This window comes from Gobio gobio, assembly GCF_949357685.1.
Source record: "Gobio gobio genome assembly, chromosome: 25".
Taxonomy (NCBI): Eukaryota; Metazoa; Chordata; class Actinopteri; order Cypriniformes; family Gobionidae; genus Gobio; species Gobio gobio.
This window is the reverse complement of record NC_137121.1, coordinates 17420241-17440598: the sequence shown is the minus strand read 5'-3', so window position 1 is coordinate 17440598 and position 20358 is coordinate 17420241. Positions and strand designations below refer to the sequence as shown.

At 36.5% G+C, this 20358-nt stretch overlaps 2 protein-coding genes across 5 annotated transcripts in view; both read left to right on the top strand.

Moving 5' to 3' along the window:
• Positions 1-6340, top strand: part of dyrk4 (dual-specificity tyrosine-(Y)-phosphorylation regulated kinase 4) — a 29401-nt gene extending 23061 nt beyond the window's left edge. For 3 of the 4 annotated variants that reach the window (XM_079809397.1, XM_079809395.1, XM_079809398.1), the window contains 6 exons: positions 351-432; positions 820-992; positions 1301-1361; positions 1473-1602; positions 1691-1851; positions 4609-6317. In XM_079809397.1, coding sequence (XP_079665523.1) covers positions 351-432; positions 820-992; positions 1301-1361; positions 1473-1602; positions 1691-1851; positions 4609-4877 — 876 coding nt within the window. In that variant the 3' untranslated portion in view covers positions 4878-6317. Of the gene's footprint in view, positions 1-350; positions 433-819; positions 993-1300; positions 1362-1472; positions 1603-1690; positions 1852-4608 lie in introns of all 4 variants that reach the window. The other variant, XM_079809396.1, reaches the window with a different exon arrangement.
• A 594-nt stretch (positions 6341-6934) lies between these two features.
• ndufa9a (NADH:ubiquinone oxidoreductase subunit A9a) lies at positions 6935-16621 on the top strand. The gene is made up of 11 exons (XM_079809399.1): positions 6935-7011; positions 8188-8358; positions 8465-8562; positions 8655-8746; positions 10073-10214; positions 13452-13554; positions 14664-14734; positions 15502-15578; positions 15681-15776; positions 16205-16271; positions 16351-16621. The coding sequence occupies exons 1-11, from the start codon at positions 6957-6959 to the stop codon at positions 16519-16521; spliced, it is 1143 nt and encodes a 380-aa protein (XP_079665525.1). The 5' UTR covers positions 6935-6956; the 3' UTR covers positions 16522-16621.
• Positions 16622-20358: the final 3737 nt, after the last annotated feature.

Below are 20358 nucleotides of genomic sequence, written 5' to 3'. Positions count from 1 at the left end.
TTATGTAAGAAAATAATAAAAAGAAAATAATTATATTTATTATTATTATTATTATTATTATTATTAAGAAGAATGTGTTAAAATCAGTACAACAAATACTACTATGATATATAAATAATTCAAAGTAATAATATTGTGAATTATTTAAACATCATAGTAGTATTTGATGTACTGATTTTCCTATATATGTTAAATTATGTATTTAATGTTATAGAAAATGTGTTATTTTGCAGCTTGGACATTCAGCTAAATAACTCCTTTAGCTTTCCAGTTTCAGTTCAAAGATTTACAAATGTATTCACCAGTGAATTTACCATCATGACAAAGCCCTATTATTTTCCTCCTAATAGGAGAACATACTCCTGTCCCAGAGGGGACAAGGAAATATCAAGGTGGTCGACTTTGGGTCAAGCTGCTATGAGCAACAAAGAGGTGATTACCAAACCCTTGTGTAATGACACTTCACCAGATTTATCCTGATCCTGATATTTAACCTTTACTCTGCATTGAGCAATACACAGTGTAGCAAAATCTGCATTTGTTTGATTAGATGCCTTTGACATTGAATTTGGGAAACGTTAAATGCTCCCTTTTAATAATAATAAAGGCTATTTATTTTGCTGTCCTAACTATGAACGGTTATAGCTGCATTTTTTCACTTGCATTTAGCATTGTTTTCCCTCCATTAAAACAGACCTTTGACCCATCAATTGAGAAACAATGATTTAGTGCTATTTGATGCATTAATCTCATTCATACTGTTGAATTGATGTTGTTAAATCTGTGTAGCTCTAATAGACTGCTTGTATTCCCATCTAGTGTACACTTACATTCAGAGCCGCTTCTACCGCTCACCAGAGGTGATTCTGGGCCACCCGTACAGCATGGCAATAGACATGTGGAGTCTGGGCTGCATTTTGGCAGAGCTGTACACTGGTTATCCCCTCTTCCCAGGAGAGAGTGAAGTGGAGCAGATCGCCTGTATCATGGAGGTGAGAGAGTGTATTAGTACATAAAGAATTCGTTAGACTTTCTTTCTTCCGTGAAACACACGCTTGTCTTTCTTTCCCACACACTTACAAATAATGGGGAATTTAAAGCTTCAAAAATGGATAAAAGTATCATAAAAACTTCATTCACAGTTCATTGTTATTGCATGAAAAAATTGAAAATACGTACATTTTTCTCCTTTGTGTTTTATGGATGAATGTCCTTTAAATCATTTCATGTTCTTTAAAGATTCTTCTATAGTTATTTGAAATGCATTGGTTGCTGAAAACAATCATTTTTGTTTTTATAGATCATGGGACTTCCTCCAAATGACTTTGTTCAAACTGCATCAAGACGAAGATTATTTTTTGGTAAAATTATTACATGATCGCTTACAAATAACAGTAACACTTTATGATAAGGTTTTGTTCATGCTAATGATGAACATTGAGGTTTCATTTTGATTGACATCTTCCAATCAGATTCCAAAGGAAACCCAAGGAATATCACCAACAGCAAAGGGAAAAAACGTCGACCCAACTCAAAAGATCTTGCCAGTGTGCTGAAGACCAACGATCCTCTATTTCTTGACTTCATTCGACGTTGCCTTGTGTATGTAAAGTAATGAAATGACTTCATATTTATTATCACCACAACACATAAATAGGCTTTCTCAACCTGTACCGTTGCGTTCTTGTAGGTGGGATCCCACAAAACGGATGACGCCTGATGAAGCGATGCAGCATGAGTGGATTACAGAGGGCCGTCTCAACAAGCTCCATCCTAAACCTCGAACTATCCGGAAAGACAATGACAACAATTATGACTTCACTTACCGCAAAGCGAGTTTCAACAGGACAGGCAAGGGGCAAAATATGTGCTTATAGAGTAATGATTGATCATGATAAACAGTGAACTCAAAAATATTTAGACACATAATCATGCTTACAAATGTATGAATGTCTTGAATGAATTAATTATTAGTTACAATATGAAAGAAAATGTTATATAATATCATAATATGATTAAAATATTACGGAGCACCTAAAGGGACATGGTGAAAAAATACACTATATTGCCAAAAGTATTGGGACACCCCTCCATATCATTGAATTCAGGTGTTCCAGTCACTTCCATTGCCACAGGTGTATAAAATCAAGCACCTACAGACGCTTCTACAAACATTTGTGAAAGAATGGGTTGCTCTCAGGAGCTCAGTGAATTCAAGCGTGGTACCGTGATAGGTTGCCACCTGTGCAACAAGTCCATTCGGGAAAATTTCTCACAACTAAATATTTCACGGTCAACTGTTAGTGTTATTATAACAAAGTGGAAGCAATTGGGAACAACAGCAAATCAGCCACGAAGTGGTAGGCCACGTAAAATCACAGAGTGGGGTCAGCGCATGCTGAGGCACACAGTGCGCAGAAGTCGCCAACTTTCTGCAGAGTCAATAGCTACAGACCTCCAAACTTTGTGTGGCCTTCAGATTAGCTCAAGAACTGTGTAGAGAGCTTCATGGAATGGGTTCCCATGGCCGACCAGCTGCATCCAAACCTTACATCACCAAGTGCAATGCAAAGGGTGGGATGCAGTGGGGTAAAGAGCAGTGGAGACGTGTTCTCTGGAGTGACGAATCACGCTTCTCTGTCTGGCAATCCGATGGATCGAGTCTGGGTTTAGAAGTTGCCAGGAGAACGGTACTTGCCTGACTGCATTGTGCCAAGTTTAAAGTTTGGTGGAGGGGGGATTATGGTGTGGGGTTGTTTTTCAGGGGTTGGGCTTGAACCCTTAGTTCAGTGAAAGAAACTGTTAATGTTTCAGCATACCAAGACATTTTGGCCAATTTCATGCTCCCAACTTTGTGGGATGGCCCCTTCCTGTGCCAACATGACTGCACCAGTGCACAAAGAAAGGTCCATAAAGACATGGATGAGTGAGTTTGGTGTGGAGGAACTTGACTGGCCTGCACAGAGTCCTGAGCTCAACCCGATAGAACACCTTTGGGATGAATTAGAGCGGTGACTGCGAGCCAGGCCTTCTCGTCCAACATCAGTGCCTGACCTCACAAATGTGCTTCTAGAAGGATGTTCAAAACTTCCCATAAACACACTCCTAAACCTTGTGGAAAGCCTTCCCAGAAGAGTTGAAGCTGTTATAGCTGCAAATGGTGGGGCAACTCCATATTAAATCCTACGGATTAAGAATAGGATGTCATTAAAAGTTCATGTGCATGTAAAGGCAGATTAAAGGCAGAAAATCTCAAAACTTTTGGCAATAGAGTATATTTAAATCCTTTTGCCAGGGCTCGACATTAACGCTTGTCCGGGACAAGTGGATTTTTTGAAGGAGCAAGTGAAAAACAATTGTACTTGCCCGACGGACAAGTATCCTGGTTAAAACGTCAAAACAAAAAATAACTATGGAATCACCAAAGTGCAATAATGATTCCTGCCTTCAGTTAGTGTAAGTGGCGATCGATAGTGGATAATAATATAAAACGAACTGAAGTTAACAAGGTTGTGCTTTTGAGGCTTGCGCAGCCTCTCGAGGAGAAAATCGAAAACAAATGAGCGCCGCTCACACACAGAAACTCAGTTAACATACACAGATAAAATTGTGCAGTTTTTATATTTATAACATATGATACAGTTAAGCAACATTACACTAACAAGAGTGTTGTTTTCCTGAATACCATCACGACTGAAAATGACACTGATTTCATACGCCAGTTCCATAAACAATTTAACATTAAGTTACTTACATTTTAGAAGCAATATGGACTGTTTTTGTTCTATTTCAGCAGCGAAAATAGTTCCAAACAAATATCACAGCAGAACCGTAACGCATCTCACAGCAACAGTGTGTGTTAGTGAATAATTCAGCGTTTTAATGAATCGGTTGAATCAAAGATTCAATGGCCTATTCGTAAACGACCGCTAAATTCTTGAATGATTCAGCCGTTTCACTGAATCGACTCAATGACTCGCTCATTAAGACGGTCACATGCTGCCACCTACTGGTGGTTTAGTTTCATCTTTCCAACATTTCTTATTTGTATATTCAAAAATATTTTAAATAATCTCATAACATTATTTAATGCAGTTGTAATTTTTCAGTGTAAATGATTTAATTTGATTGGTAGCAGCCTATAGTGTCTTATTCTAATTTAATTTATTGATTAAATTTAAGAATATAAAAGGAAAGTCGAAGCATACCCTATATTTAATAAGATTATGGAAAAATGCCCTTTATAAAAAGGTACAAATATGACAAATATGCATATTTAAATATGTCAAAGCTGATTAAACACTGGTGAGAATATTGCTTCAGTATAGATTATATTTACAAAAAAAATCCGCACAAGCAAATGTTTTACTCGGACAAGTGAATGAAGGATCTCATATTTTTTATTTCACCATGTCCCTTTAGGGGCTCCATAAAATATAATGTGAACTATTAATTTTACATTTATTATTATTATTATAAAATGTAATTATTATAGTGTAATAGTATAATTAAATATATGTATGAATTATTTATTTTTTAATGTATTATAATTTTGTAAATTTTTTTCCATTATGCAAAATATAATTTATATCTTTTCTCTTTCCATAGCCGATAAATCTGGATCCGAGGACAAACTTAAGAGGGTCAGTGACACTTCAAGCAAAGGAAGCAAGATGGCATCAGAAGAGCGTCTGCGTCCTATAGGAGCATCGGCCGAGGAAGAAAACAGTGAAAATTCGGGCAAAAGTGTGAGCAAAGACAGCAAGTCGGACTCTAGTGGAGAGCGGTCGGTTCAGATCATCATCAAATCTGATCAAGGATCAAGCTCTGATTCTTCGGAAGGACAGGAGCCTCAGTTTCTCCCCCCTATTGTCTAACACAAGAAAAGTAATATTTTTATAGCGTATGATTTCTACTTCAGCCGCCTGGTCTGGACCTATTGTGCGGCTTAGACTGAGTTTGACTTTGTTGTATGGCATAAAAAAGTACGAAAATTCAAACAAATAATGTTTTTTAGCTGTTGTGGTCTGTAAAGGTGCGGTCACACTAGAGTTTGAGTGTGCAAAATGATTTCGCGATGAATGTTGGCAGGATGATGTGATGCGGTAAGGCTTCTGTTTTTATTAATAAATCACAAATTCTAAAATAAAATAGATCTTCTATAGTGCAACCTCACCTTCACTTTCCAGACTAGAGGAATTAGATTAGTAGTTAAAGACCGATAGTCTATTCAAATGTTTTGTTGATTTCTAAGTAAAGTGAATCATTTGGTATCATTTTGGTGCTTGTGTTGTATTTTGAAAAGATTATTGCTATGAGATTGTGTGAAACACTGACATATTTTGCAGAGTATCATGCTATGTGCATGTTTATTGGGTCTAGTGTGCTTTTTCATTTTTCTTTTAAAAGCATCAAAGCTATTAGCAATGTCAAAAATAGAGCTCAAGCTAACCTTGAGTCCAAAGCTGCTTTATTGTGCAATATTACTGCATGGATTAACAGTGTTTGTATGTTTTGTTGTCATTTGCCAGGTTTTTTTGTATTGTTTCGATGTTAGTAAGCTATCAGTGCAATAATTGCTGAGCCAAAGAGATTTATCATATACATTTTTGTTGTAGAGAAACACATCCTCAGACTAAATCTGAAGGAAAGCACACTAGATCATCAAAATGTGCACAATACTTGCGTGATTGTATTGATGATGACTGATAATGATGGCAATATTGTTGTTGATGAAGGTGGTTATGATTATAATTTAGATTCAAAGGGAAGGTCAAGAATGATGTTTTTAAAGTTGCTGTTTAAAGTAAAATTAGTGCATCATTGTATGTTCATACATAATTAAAATACAACACTTTATGTAATAGTTTATTTTCCTGTATATAATTCTTAAGGTAAATACTATCCACTCTATGTGGATGGCACCCAGTCATGTAAACATTAGACAAGGTTTTACTTGTTCTTGTATTGTTTATCTGTTATAATTGAAAAAGAGATTTTTACTACCATATGCTATCTCTCTCCCTTGTTGTTTCTTGACAATTTTGTTTATGGGATTTTAGAAGAAAGTCTTGGATCAAGGGTGTTAGGTAGTGCCTTTCAGTATTAGAATGAAATTTGTCTCCTGAATATTGTCTGTAATATACTGTCATATCTATGACAATAAAATACCGTACTGAATGTGACATTTTTAAATGCAAAACATGGTCTGGTCTTTATTTATTCAGTTTAATTCATTTAGTCAAAAATGGCATTTTATAATGTATATGTATGTAACATCGAGGGGATGTGTACTCATTAAAATAAAGAAATTCTGGTAAATGTAATTTTCCACACTTTTAAAGTTAGACTATTTTATTTGAAGCTAGATGTTTTTAAAGAATGTATTATTTAAAAGCATACTATGGGACTTAAAAGTTACCCTAACTTATAAATAACCAATAACAAGTCGCGTAATGTTTTTGTGCTAATGTTTGCCCACATGTGGAGTCTTATGGTCACCACAATTTTGTATTAGACAAGGCATATTTATACATCATTAAAGTGATAGTGCTGCCGCCAAAAATTTAAATTCTGTCATAATCACCATCATGTCGTTCCAAACCCGTAAAGAACTAACTCTTTTTAAGCTATTAAACAATAAAATACGTACAAAAAAAACTATGACATATTTTTATATGTAACCGTATAACGTTACTAACGTTATAGGCTTAACTTACCTCTGAGGTAAACAACTTGTAATGTTAATACTACAAATGTGGGGAAAATACGTTAAATTAGCTATAGCTTTCTGTTTTCCTCTTATCGTAAAATATATAAAAGAAAGTACTTAAAATGATAAAAGAAAAGAAAATGCACTCTACGTGTTCTCACCGCGCTTATCCAAAAAAAAAAAGAGTTTTTCGTTTGCGTTTGACCCTCCTCAGCTTCCGTCCTCCGTGCTGACGGCCAGAATCATGGCGGCTGTCACTCTGCTTTGCCGTCCTGCCGGTGTCCTTCCCAAGCTTTCAGGTGAGTTCACCGTTAGATTACTTTACCATACAGACAGCGTGACTGTATATAAACACTATTATGGCTGAGGCTGTTAAAATGACGAATAATATAGCGATTAGATGATGTTTAATGTAAATCGTTGTCTTGTGTTGTGTGACCCCGGCTAAAGACATCAGGCCTCATTTGTGCACTAGAACAAATGCAGTATAATCTGAAATATGCTACTGTGTCATTTAAAACTATAAAACGGGTCGTTTTATGCACGACTTAAATTTTTTGTCATTTTCAACTTAATGCAGGTTGTATGCAGTGTAGTTTAGCATAATCGGAGAGTAAGTTATGCCTCAAAACATAGAGAGCTCCCTACCAAGATGGTATACATTGGCTGTACAGGCGCACAAAAGATGCCCAAAATGCTTATTTTTTTATTTTCTATAACTTTAGACGTTCTGTAGCATTTAACATGTAATATTTGCTAATATTGTTATTCTGAAGCATCGAGTCGTATTGCCCTTTACCACATTTAACCCTGTAGTAATATATTGTATCATATTTGATACATCAGGCCTTTGTTGCCCATATATTATGATTGGAGAATATGGAGCTCATACTCCAGGAGGGGGGGAAAAACACCTCAATTTTATTCAGAGACCCGAACTGAGCAAAAATATGCAGTCTAATACATTTATATAGACAAAAGGTAAGATGAATTCTGATAGCTTGTAATGTAAATAATGTATATAAATATCAATTGCCATTTGTATCTCCCAATAATAAATCTAGATAAGATTATATACATATACATTCTTGGTTTTATTATCAAAGCACTGTAGTTTATAAAAGTTATTCTTACGTAACTTACTTTAAAAAACATTTTTTAAAAACCTGTAATGATTTCGGAGCAAAAAGTCACAGGTACCTTGACCTGAAGGTGGACATTTTTAGAACTATACTAAAAGGCTTTTACTTGCTATAAAAGTAAAGATTATCAATCAGAGGACAGAAAGCATGTAATAGATTGTGTACAGGTTTTCCAGCAAAGTTTTGATAAGGTTGCTAATGTAGAGGCCCTAGAAATGTATATATTACACCGTAGACTTTCAACAGTCTATTTGAATTATTTCAAAAACATATTTATGTCTATATTATTTTAAGACATTTGTTTTCACATGGATTATTTCCTCTGTTTGTCAGGCACCTGTTCTCCAGTGTTGCTGGCGGCTGGGCCTGTTACTGTTCTGCACAGGAAGATCCATCATGCCGTGGTGCCGAAAGGAAAAGGAGGCCGCTCGTCCTCCAGTGGAGTAGCTGCGACAGTGTTTGGAGCCACTGGATTCCTTGGGAGATATGTCGTCAACAGACTCGGTGAGTCCACATGTCACTCATCATAAAAGCCAGAATGAGCCTCATTCACTTACAAGCCTTCCATTGCCGTTTCATTCGTTTGAAAAGTTTTTCGGGTTTGTTTTAGGGCGTATGGGCTCCCAGATCGTGATTCCTCACCGATGTGACCAGTACGATCTTATGTACCTCAGACCTATGGGCGATCTTGGCCAGATCATCTTTATGGTGAATATCTATGCGTGTTATTTCCAGAGGAAGAGTTTTATTTCTAATGAAAGTGGGCTAAACTGGTAAAATGCGTTTTGATGCTTTTACAGGAATGGGATGCAAGAGATAAGGAATCTATCAAAAGAGCGATCGCACACTCTAACGTTGTGATCAACCTTGTGGGAAGAGAGTGGGAGACCAGGTACTGGAAAAGAGGGCTGTATGAGTTTGGGGAAAAATCTAATTCCAATTTATTTATTTTTTATTTATTTATTGTTACCCCCAAAAGGAAATCCCGCACACTAATCGATACCTGTAGAAGATATCAAAAACTTTTTATTAGCAACGTTTCGGTCTTATGACCTTCATCGGGCATATATTACTCAAACTCCATCTCATTTAAAAAGATAACATGGCAAATCACTGCAGAGAAGCATAGATTAGTAATCACGCTCAATGACTGAATATATCATTAGCACCCCAATGTCACATATAGTTACATTAATAATTGTAAATAAATAACACATCAACAAAAAAAAATAATTATAAAATCACATTAAAAAATGTTTCATCATTCATACCCATAGGTGATAAAGTCTGAAGGGTAAAAATCCAAAACTCACAATTCAATATCGCCCCCTCTAGGTGGCACACTCACTTTTTCAATCCCAAAAAAACGTAAAGAGGACACATCGTGATTCAATGTAAAACAAAAAATGGGCTAAAATCGGATAATAAACGTCTTTTCTTCTGATAGAAAATTCTGCTAATGATTTTGCTAAAGATATATTGAGTCATTGAGCGTGATTACTAATCTATGCTTCTCTGCAGTGATTGGTCATGTTGTCTTTTTAAATGTGATGAAGTTTGAGTATTATGTTTATAGGCCCGAAAGGTCATGAGGCCGAAACGTTGCTAATAAAAAGTTTTTGATATCTTCTGTAAGTATCTATAGTGTGCGGGATTTCCTTTAACTTTTGAGATTTTTTTTTTCCCTCTTTTCTATGCACCAATCACCAACAGGTGTGCGATGATAATTGTCAATTAAGTGATTGTGGCTTAAAAATTTGAGGTTTGTAGGACTGCACAATGTGGCCAAATGTTGTGATTATATATCAATATGGCTATATACACTAGCGTTGAGAGAATTTTGATCTGTAAGATTTTTTATGTTTTTAGAAGCGTCTTATGTTCACCAAGGCTGCATTTATTTTATTAAAAATACAAACAATAAAAACAGTAATACTGTGATATATTATTCAAATGTAAAGTAACTGTTTACTATTAAACTATGAAACTTTTATTTTGATAAAAAAAGAAGGGAGTCACTAAAGCTTCTCTTTTGCAGCCCTACAGTTTTTAATAAAACTGTCAAAACATCAGAGCTTTATATCTTAAAATCAAATGATCATCAGCTAGTTTAATAAACTAAATTCTGCCTGAGCTAAACAAACTTGGATAACTCTACGTGGTCTGCAGATATATTTTAATGGATATATTTCTGTAACACATTTTCTCTCTTTTAAAGCAACTACAAGTTTGAAGATGTCTTCGTCTCCATCCCCCAGCAGATCGCAAGGGCAGCTCGTGAAGCCGGAATTAAAAAATTTATCCATGTGTCCCACCTTAATGCAGATATCCGCAGCCCCTCCAAGTATCTAAGGAATAAGGTAACATCCTTATTCAAACCATGGTTGTGCATTGAGTTAAAGTGTAACTTCAACGATTTATCGTATCAAAGTTAGAAAATCCAGTATTGTGACAACATCCATCATGTGACTGACATCAGAGGACCGTGAACTTAATTTTATAATTATTATTATTAGTATTGACCTAATTTATCTTTAAATTTCAGGGGGTACATCAAGTTAATATATTAGGAGATTCAGCTGACAAAAAAAAGTTGGGGAATCCCTGCATTGCATGTTAATATGAAATGGTATGGAAATTTCACATCACGATTATAGTGACCCAAATTATCGCGGTTATCAATATTATCACAGTTTTGTTGAAATGAGATGAAAGTGTTCAAAAAGAACAGATGCATACACTTAAAACATTTCAACAAGTTTTATATTTGAAAATCAACAAACAACAAATAAAACAAGCAGCTCTATGCACTTTTTTTAAGATAGATTCCATTCTGTGGGATTTCCTTCCTTATAAATATATGGGGATGTCGTCAATAGCAACGCATAAATAATAATAATTTGGTGTAAATATAATCTCTAATATTATCTCTGTAAATATATTCTTAAGCAATATTCTCATCAGTGTTCTATCAGCTATGACGCATTTAAATCTAGCATATTTTGTGTAAGAGCCCAAACAGTATCCTAGTGAAATAAAGCATATCCATATTTTCATATGATTTGACAGTTTATTTTATTAAATATCAAAAATCCAATAGGTGTGCATCATACCTGACACCTAGATGAACACTTTACAGTTGGTTTTATGACTGTAAGTCATTCTCTTCAAATGCTATTGAAGTTAGAAACGTGTATATCAATGTTGTATGTAACGTTAGAGACGGTCCCTAAATTCGTGAATATCAAACGTCAAGCCAACTTTATGGCAGTCATATCAGATGCGCTGTGGTTCTGCTGTGTTTGTTTGAAACTATTTTCGCTGCTGAAATAGAACAAAAACAGTCAACCACTGTATGATGAATGAATCTCCTGCGTACATCGCACGTTCATCTCTGATTTCAGTGCAGATTTCAGTGAGTGAGAGCGCGCTCTGAACAAAACTCTGGCTAATCTGAATGCCTCTGATTATTAGACATTGCATTCATAAACTCAATAGAAATGTGTGATTTGGTTATAAAGCGCAACGCAATTATAACAGATGGCTTTTGAGAAGACTATAATAAGTTCAACCGCCAAAGTTGAGTGACTGTGTTACATGCCACAGCCGAAATACACCCGCAAATGGCGGTTGTTAATTTGGCTCAAACTTCACGTTATTATTTCCCAGACTTAGTTTTGGTATTGAGGTCAAAGTCCACTTGCCTTGCGTTCGCAGATTTGAAGTGTTTCCCCCTATTACAGCAACTTTCTTCTTGAATGTTCTGCAGACAGGGTGACCATCTTCGATTAAGTTTCCCTCAGGACTTTGTAAAAGCCAAAATATGACCACACCTCAGATTTGGTCCTTTTAGAAGGCAGAAAATCTCCCGGTGCTGTCACTGCCTTGTGCCATTTCTTCTCATTCAAAAAACAGTGTTGCACGCTGCGCCTGCACCAGACTGACGCTGACTGGACCGGATTTACCGCGAGATTTCACATTTTAATGTGTTTGAAATTCAAAAGCTTTCCTGAAACATTAGTACATGATTAAATGACTCACTCCGTGATGCTTTAAATAATAATTAATGTGTTCATCAGGAGTTCATTATGCTGCGTTCACACCAAACGCGAATAGAGCGTCAAAATAGCGTCTACCGCGTCTAGTTTCACGCGCGAACATTTTGAATGCATTCGCGCGTCCGCGGCGAATTGGACGTGCGTAGAAATCGGGCGTTTGAAGAAAAATATGTCATAAAACACCACTCTGCCTCTTTTCATTTTCATTAAAAATATATATTAAGCATTAATAGCCACACAAATGTGGTCCAGGCAACTCCTACATTATCTTCACTGCATGTATGTTTAAATATCCTTAAAATATAAAGTTAAGAAACTTCTCTTTGCCCTCAGTCAAAACGATTTGGCAGACAACAAATTATAGATTCATGAGAGCAAAGCTCGGCCGTTAGATCTACACAAAACGAACCACTACAGGACATCAGAGCCAGCGGCAGACGCCAGAAGGACTGGCCGAGGAAAGGCTGCCTTCACCGGGGTTATGAGCAGTGATTGCCCGGTGATCCCCTGGATCTCACAACTCCAAAAACACAAGATTATTTTTTTTAAATAGGCGCTCTCTTTATAAATAAACCACAGATTTGAGCTTTAAACAACTACATTCCCACCTGAAAAAGTCTTAAAACTACATTTTGTGACACAATAGTACTATTTTAATTTATGCAGGGTTTCTCATACACGTCACTTTACCACGTGACAGCAGCAAGCAGGCTCCTGATTGGTTAACGCGGCGCGAATTGACGTCAAAGTTCAAATTTTTCAACTCGGGCGTCAGACGCGAATTTGCTTCAAACGCGTGAATGCACAAAAGCACCATTCGCGTGTAACGCGCGTATCGCGCAAGACGCTCAATTCGCGTCCAATGAGGCGGATTCGCGTCCTTCGCGCCGCGCGAAACGCGCCTTCCGCGCCGAGAGACCTCCAGACGCGCGTCAACGCGCCTTTCCATTGACTTAACATTGAAATCACTCCCGCCAGACGCTCTATTCGCGTTTGGTGTGAACGCAGCATTAGATATGCAATGTTGAGAAAACATTTAAAAGTGAAATGATTTCTGTAATTCAAGTGATCTCAGTTTTCAGTGATAGTCACATGACTAGCTGCTGCTCTGTGTGTGCAATTCCACTAACCTGGAAGACCTTTTGAACTTATTCAAGCATTAGGCTTTTTTAGAAAGGAACATTTAAAAGATAAAAAAAAGTAGTAGTAGGGAGAATCAGAATCAGAATTAGTTTTCCTACCTAGGGAAGACAACAGCCCTTTTTCCTGTTTTCTCTAGTCAGGGAACACTGATATAAAAAAAATTCTACTGAATAGGCAGCCAGGTTTTATTGAAAGCCCAATCCGTTCTTTAAAACTTGACTTCTGAAACGACTTTCAGTTTCTCCACTGACAACCTATGCAGGAAATCATATAGGTAAACCTTTCTGAAGTCAATAGTAACGTGTTCTACAAATTTAAAGTATGATTGAATAATAAAGTATGATGATTGCGCTGATTTTGTGTCATAAATGGTTCTAATGAGTTCAACTCTTGCAGGCTGTTGGCGAGGCAACAGTGCGGGAAGAGTTCCCTGAGGCTGTCATATTGAAACCTTCGGAGTGCTTTGGAAGAGAAGATCGATTCTTGAACCACTTTGCTAGTAGGTATCTGACTGCATCCTGAAAATGGTTACTGATTATAACAATTTAATATTTGCCTTCATTTCATGTGATACAATTCGGTCTGTCTGAAAACAGTTATTGCATAAAAAATACAAAAAGAGACCCAAAAAGGAAAGTTCTGTCATCATTAGTTTCCATCCTTTTTTAAGTTTGGGTGGTTTGCCATCTCCTGTCTGTTTCCATCCAATTGGCCTTTTACTAATAAAATTGTGTAATGGCATCCTTTAAAAAACATTCTGCCTTGAGCCATTTCCATGCATAATTTTGTGTTATTGCAAATTCTGCATCTTTCACATTCCCAGATATCACCAAACCTTTATGGAATGAAGAAAATAATGAGACAATTGAAACCACTGACTATTCTAAATTAATTCAGAATGCAGTTTTACTTTATTTTTTCATCTTCACAACAAAATGTATAAAACATTTTAATTTGCAATTTAAGAAAAAAAGGCTGTTAATTATTTTAATCCCAGCTAAGATAAAATACCCAGGAATTACTTGGCTCATTCGACTGTAATATACAATGTGAAGGTTATGGGACCATAAAATAACTGTTACAGTTAAAAAAATGTCTCCGTATTTGAAGTTCGAATAGATTTAACACAGCATTTGGGCCCGGTTTCACAGACGGGCTTAGACTAAGCTAGGGGCCTTATTTCATTTAGGACATTTAAGTAACTTTTATAAACGTGACCTAGAAATGCCAAGATTCTTTCAGTTAAAACAGCTCAAACATACATTTTAGTCTAGTACTAGCTTAAGCCTTGTCTGTGAAACCGGGGGTTGAAGTATTGACGTTGAGCTAAAGTTAAACAAAAAAGTTCCAGCAAAATTGTATCAATAATTACCATTTCAATCAGTTACATCTGTGAAAATTTTGTAGCGTTAATCCTTTGTTCACAAAAACATCTTTGGATGGAAACTTGGCTGTTAACTCTCCCTCATTTTGTTCCAAACCAGACATTCTGTCAAATACAAATACAAATACTAAATTTATGTCTAGCTGATACCTAATTGCATATTTGACCTCAACACATTGGTTTTTTTTTTAAAACCATATTTCCTGTAATTGTCTTGTGTTTAGACATGCGTTGGTTTGGCAAAGCCGTACCTCTAATTGGTATGGGTAAGAAGACAGTCAAGCAGCCTGTTCATGTGAGTATCAATCAACTTGAACACAAGAACACGCCTTATTTAAAGTGCACCTATTATGCCTTTTCAGATATGACCTTTCATATAGTGTGTAATATAGCTGTATGTGAATGTAAAGGGTCTGCAAAGTGCATAAAGTTATTGTCTCCCAAAAGAAAAAAAACTATTCTAAACTGCCTGAAACAAGCCTAATTCCAGTCTTACTTCCGGCATAGACCTATGAAGGTTTGTAACAAATGTGTATTATGCCAGCCTTTGAACTTCATTGGCTGTCCATGAACAATGTCTATTTTGACTCGCCTTCAAACACTGTAGTTGTAGGCCTGGAAAAGTTTGGTTTGTGTTGTCGACATGTCGAGAAGACGCTGTTTTTCTGCACTGCGAAAGCAAATCCACTTTGCATGCTCTTCCAAGGTGTGAGGACTTAAATTGATATGGTAAAACCGACGCCATCATTACTGTGCTGAGGGAAGCCAATGGAGCTGAAAAGACTGAGCCATCAGACCAATCAGCAAAGTAGGCACTCAGAAATGAGGGGTTTAGAGAAACTGAATCATTTATCGAACCATTTCAGACACTGTGAGAAAAAATGTGATGCTGCAATGTATATTATGAGAAAATTTGTAATGCATGTAACCCTATTGTATGAGACCTTCAAAACTAAATTGAACCTTTAAAGTAGCGTAATCAGGCACTTTAAGTTTACATGATCACATGGTCCTATTTCAGATTTTTAGATGACATATTTTACCCTCCTTTACTTTTTAAAGGTGGTGGATGTGGCCAAAGCCATCGTCAATGCCATCAAAGACCTCGATGCTAATGGGAAAACATATGCATTAGTTGGGTAAGAACCGGCCATATTTCTCCTTCACTGCCCAAAAATTATGCATTTCAATTCCATGATTTATTGTGTCAGACAATAAAACATTAATCTCTTGCTCCACAGGCCCAACCGGTATCTACTGCATGACTTGGTGGAGTATGTGTACGCACTGGCACACAGGCCATTTTTGGCTTATCCCATGCCTCGCCCTCTCTATCAGTAAGCATCGTAAAAAATCACTCGTATTACTTTATCTTAAAGGGATAGTTCACCCAAAAATGAAAATTCTGTCATCAATTACTCACCCTTGTGTCATTCCAAACCTTTGGAATGACTTTAGCTCACAGACTAGCTCAAAGACTGTAGCTCACCTTCATAGCATAAATGAAAATATTGGAAGTTTATTCACTCAAAACTCATAAAGAGATTGTAAAAGAAATCCATATGAATCAAGTGGTTTAATCCAAGTCTTCTAAAGAGACACAATCATTTTATATGATGAACCGATTTAATTTAACCTCTTTTTTCACATTAACACTGTCCGTGTACTATATTTGAGTTGCCTTTGAGTGAACTATCTCTTTAAACCTTTTAAAAAAAAGTTGGCCTTGGCAGCCTCACATTCACTTTGTGTTCTCTGGTTTTAGACTCGTTGCAAGCTTTTTTGAGATGAACCCTTTCGAGCCCTGGACAACCCGTGATAAAGTCGACCGGGTATGTGTGTCAGAGCATTACAGCATACTATATTTAGTTTATTAAGAACTTAACAAGTAATCTAAACCCTCAATTGCAGTTCCACACAACGGACATGAAGTACCCCGACCTCCCAGGACTGGAGGACTTGGGCATCACACCTTCCTCGCTCGAGCAGAAGGCCATTGAAACCTTGCGTCGCCATCGCCGTTACCGTTATCTGGATGCTGAGCTCAGCGACACCAAGCCCGCCAAAACAGTCAGCTTTTAAGCATCCGGTGGTCACTCCTGTGTCCAGTCAGCTCTCTGCTGGTCCTCACGTTCTCTAGTTTAACTTTTTTCTGTACATAAATAAAGAAATTCAACCTATAGCTTTGACTCGTTTTTTTTTTTTCTTGGAGGGAGTGTGATGCATTTTTGTACATTTGCCTGACGTAGAACACATTACAGATGGGAGGGATATGATTTTTTTTTTAAATGTTGCGCTAATTTATACAAAAATTGTTTCAAAGTTTTTAAATGATGTGATTTTGTCTAAATTAATGTAGGTGATTTACTTCAATAGAAATTAGCATTGATCACTTGACTGGTGTTATCTGATGTCATTCTTAGGCTAATGTTATACTAGTCAATATATATATTTTTATAGATTTGTTTTATTGTGTTGCTACATCCCCATATTTCTTATTTGAAATAATTTTTAAAAAATTATTTTAGTGAGACTTTGTAAAGAAATTAATACTTTTTTCAGCATTACTAATAATTTGTTACATTTATATAGCGCTTTTCTGGGTACTCAAAGCACTTTACATGGAAGGGGGGGAATCTCCTCAACCATCACCACTGTGCAGCATCCACCTGGATGATGCGACAACAGCCATATTGTGCCAGAACACACACCAGCTGATTGGTGGAGAGGAGACTGAGTGATGAAGCCAATCGCTATATGGGGATGATTAGGAGGTCATGATGGAGGCCAATGGGCAAATTTGGCCAGAATGCCGGGGTTACACCCCTACCCCTTCTATTTCAAATAAATGCTGTTCTCTTTGAACTTTCTAATCATCAAAGACAGCTGAAAAAAATGATCAGTTTCCACAAAAATATTAAGCAGCACAACTGTTTTCAACATTATTAAGGAATGTTTCTTGAGCAGCAAATCAGCATATTAGAATGATTTCTGAAGGATCGATCATGTGATACTGAAGACTGATGCTGAAACTTCAGCTTTGCTTTACAGGAATAAACACTTTAAAATAGAAAACAATTATTTTAGATTGTACTAATATTTCACGGTTTTTACACTTTTAACTTTTCTTATTAAATAAAGGCAGCCTTGATGAACATAAGATATAACTCCCTATTAGGGTTGCCACCTTCAGTGTGGCAAAATAAGGGACACCCATTCACGACCCAACCTCAACCCCCCCTGCACCCCCCCATTGCATAAAGGACAGAAATAAAGATTACGTCATGAAATTATTATTTCAACATTGACAACTTGACAGCTCAATAATAAACCATAAGAAAAAATGTGATCAAATATGTGAACTTGCAACAGAACACATTTTATATTATTTTACATTATTATTTTATTTATTTCTAAAAAAAAACTCTTTAGTAGCCTATTTGGTGCACTTTAAAGGGATAGTTCACCAAAAATGAAAATTCTGTCATTTTCTCTCCCTCATGATGTCCAAACCTGTCCGAGTTTAGTTCAACAAAAATGAAAAGTCTGTCATTTTCTCTCCCTCATGATGTCCAAACCTGTCCGAGTTTCTTTGTTCTGCAGAACACTTAAGAAGATATTTTGAAGAAAGTTTGTAACCAGGCTGCTTTGGGGGCACCATTGACTTCTCCCTGTGTGTTCAACATAACAAAGAAATGTATACATGTTTGTAACAACTTGAGGGTGAGTAAATAATGACAGAATTTTCATTTTTGGGTGAACTGTCCCTTTAAAGCTACACTGTGTGATATTTTCCCCCATCTAGTGGTGAACTGGTATATGACCATCCAGTGAATTTTAGTTTCTGTTCTGTTCAATTCCGATTTCGTTTTAACTCCTACGGTGGCCGATTTAGTCCAAGATTAATATGGCTTCCAGTTCGACCTCGTCCACATTCGACACGGTGCCTGTGGGATATTCTGTGCGCAGTGGGATGGTTGGAACTCAACTGGCCTAATTATTCGGCTAGAAAGAACTGCAGCTAATCCAGAGTGAACTTTGATGATAGTAATGTTTATTCAGTCATCCAATTGCAAGGCATAAACAGGTTTGCGTGGATATGTACATAAATGTGGTTTCTGTGAGAGAACAAATTAGGATGGTAAATATACATGATAATGACATGACAGAATATACACAGTTAAGAACTGTATAACTATACGTATAAGTTACATTTGTATAATGTAACCGTAAACCAGAGCTTATTGTACCACATATAGGCGCTAAATGCAGCTGCATTAAAAGGAGCGGAGCTGCCGCTGCTAACAAGCGGTGTCGGATTACAAAAGTGTGTGCGCAGGTTTAGCTCTGTATAACAAGTGTTAATATGCCGATCAGACCTGATACATATTTCCATCAACATACATTATAAGCAAATATTTTCTATAAACGAATAAACATTGTTAATAACTGAATGATTATTCAAATAGGTGAGCATTACGCTATTGTATGTTGACACAAAAATACTTCTGAGGTGACATTAACTGAATTACGCGATGACACACTCTGAAACACATCTACAATGACAATAACTATTATTACTTACGGAGTTATTAACGCACAGAAATACCACACAAGGAAAAACAGACTTTTGAGGAATAAACAAGCCAGGAAAACGCCGTATAACTCTGTTACTGGAGCTGCTGAGATGAAAACTCTGCACATGCACCAGACAAGTCTGAACAAGTTGACGCGCACAGTAAAACCGCGTAAGGCGAAGCTTGAATTTACGGGTATGTCCCTCTTTGGCTAATGTACTTTCAAGATGGAGGGGCAACATGGCGACCACCGTTAGATCCCATTACCTTATGTATTTTCAATGGCATATTATAAACTTACGAGAATACTTTATTACTTGAAAGAAGTAAATATACATTATTGAGCACATATATTTTTGAAAGTACTAAGTGTTTTTAGCTAAGAATAGACTAAAAAAGTTACACAGTGTAGCTTTAAGCAGTCATTCTGAACCAGTAATCACTTTTTTTTATTTAAAAAAATTCAATTATTTTTTATTTTATCAATTTACTTAAATTATGACTATATTATCATGTGATTATTTGTCCCATTTTTATCAGCCTTTATATGACAGGATTATTTATTATGTATGATTAATATAGCTTAGCTTAATTATAAATTAATAATAACATTTATTAGGCTACAATCTATTAATTAACCTGTCTAAAAAAATAATTATTCTGTCTGCCAAGCTCTGATAATGTATGGAATATTATATTAATATATTATCCATTAAAAAACTATAGGCCAATACCTTTAGAAGCACTGATCTGTCACCGCTTCTTCTTAGTCAGACAGTCTGAGCAATTGAAATGCTTCTCATAAAGTGTGCAGTTCATCATGAGTTACTGGACAGACATTGATACCTTTTTGATATTCTGCTCTATATCTGGAGATCCTCTTGCGTTCAACCGGTGGACGCAACGCAAGCTCGACATGTTTTTAAAAAACCGCGCAAATTTACAGGCACACGGCACAGCGCATGTTCTCGAGACTCCGCCGCTATGGCAACAAACAAAGCCGCTAAAACGCAACCACGCACAAATGAGCTCCTGTACTACTTATTGTGAAATTGATTTCTTTATATTTGCTATCAGTATTCTCCACACTGCAAAATCCGTATGTGTTTATTGAACTATGTGTGGACCTGTGAAAAATACGGGACAAATCGCGTCCCGTATTGGTTTGATACGGGACGCGTCATTTTGCTTGTAAATACGGGACGATTCCGTATTTTACGGGACGGGTGGCAACCCTACTCCCTATATCCTATGTCAGGCACTAACTCAAGTTCTCTGCAAGACTTGACTTTTTGCTTCAGGCAAAATCAGCAATAATATTAACCACTCCCATAGATCATAT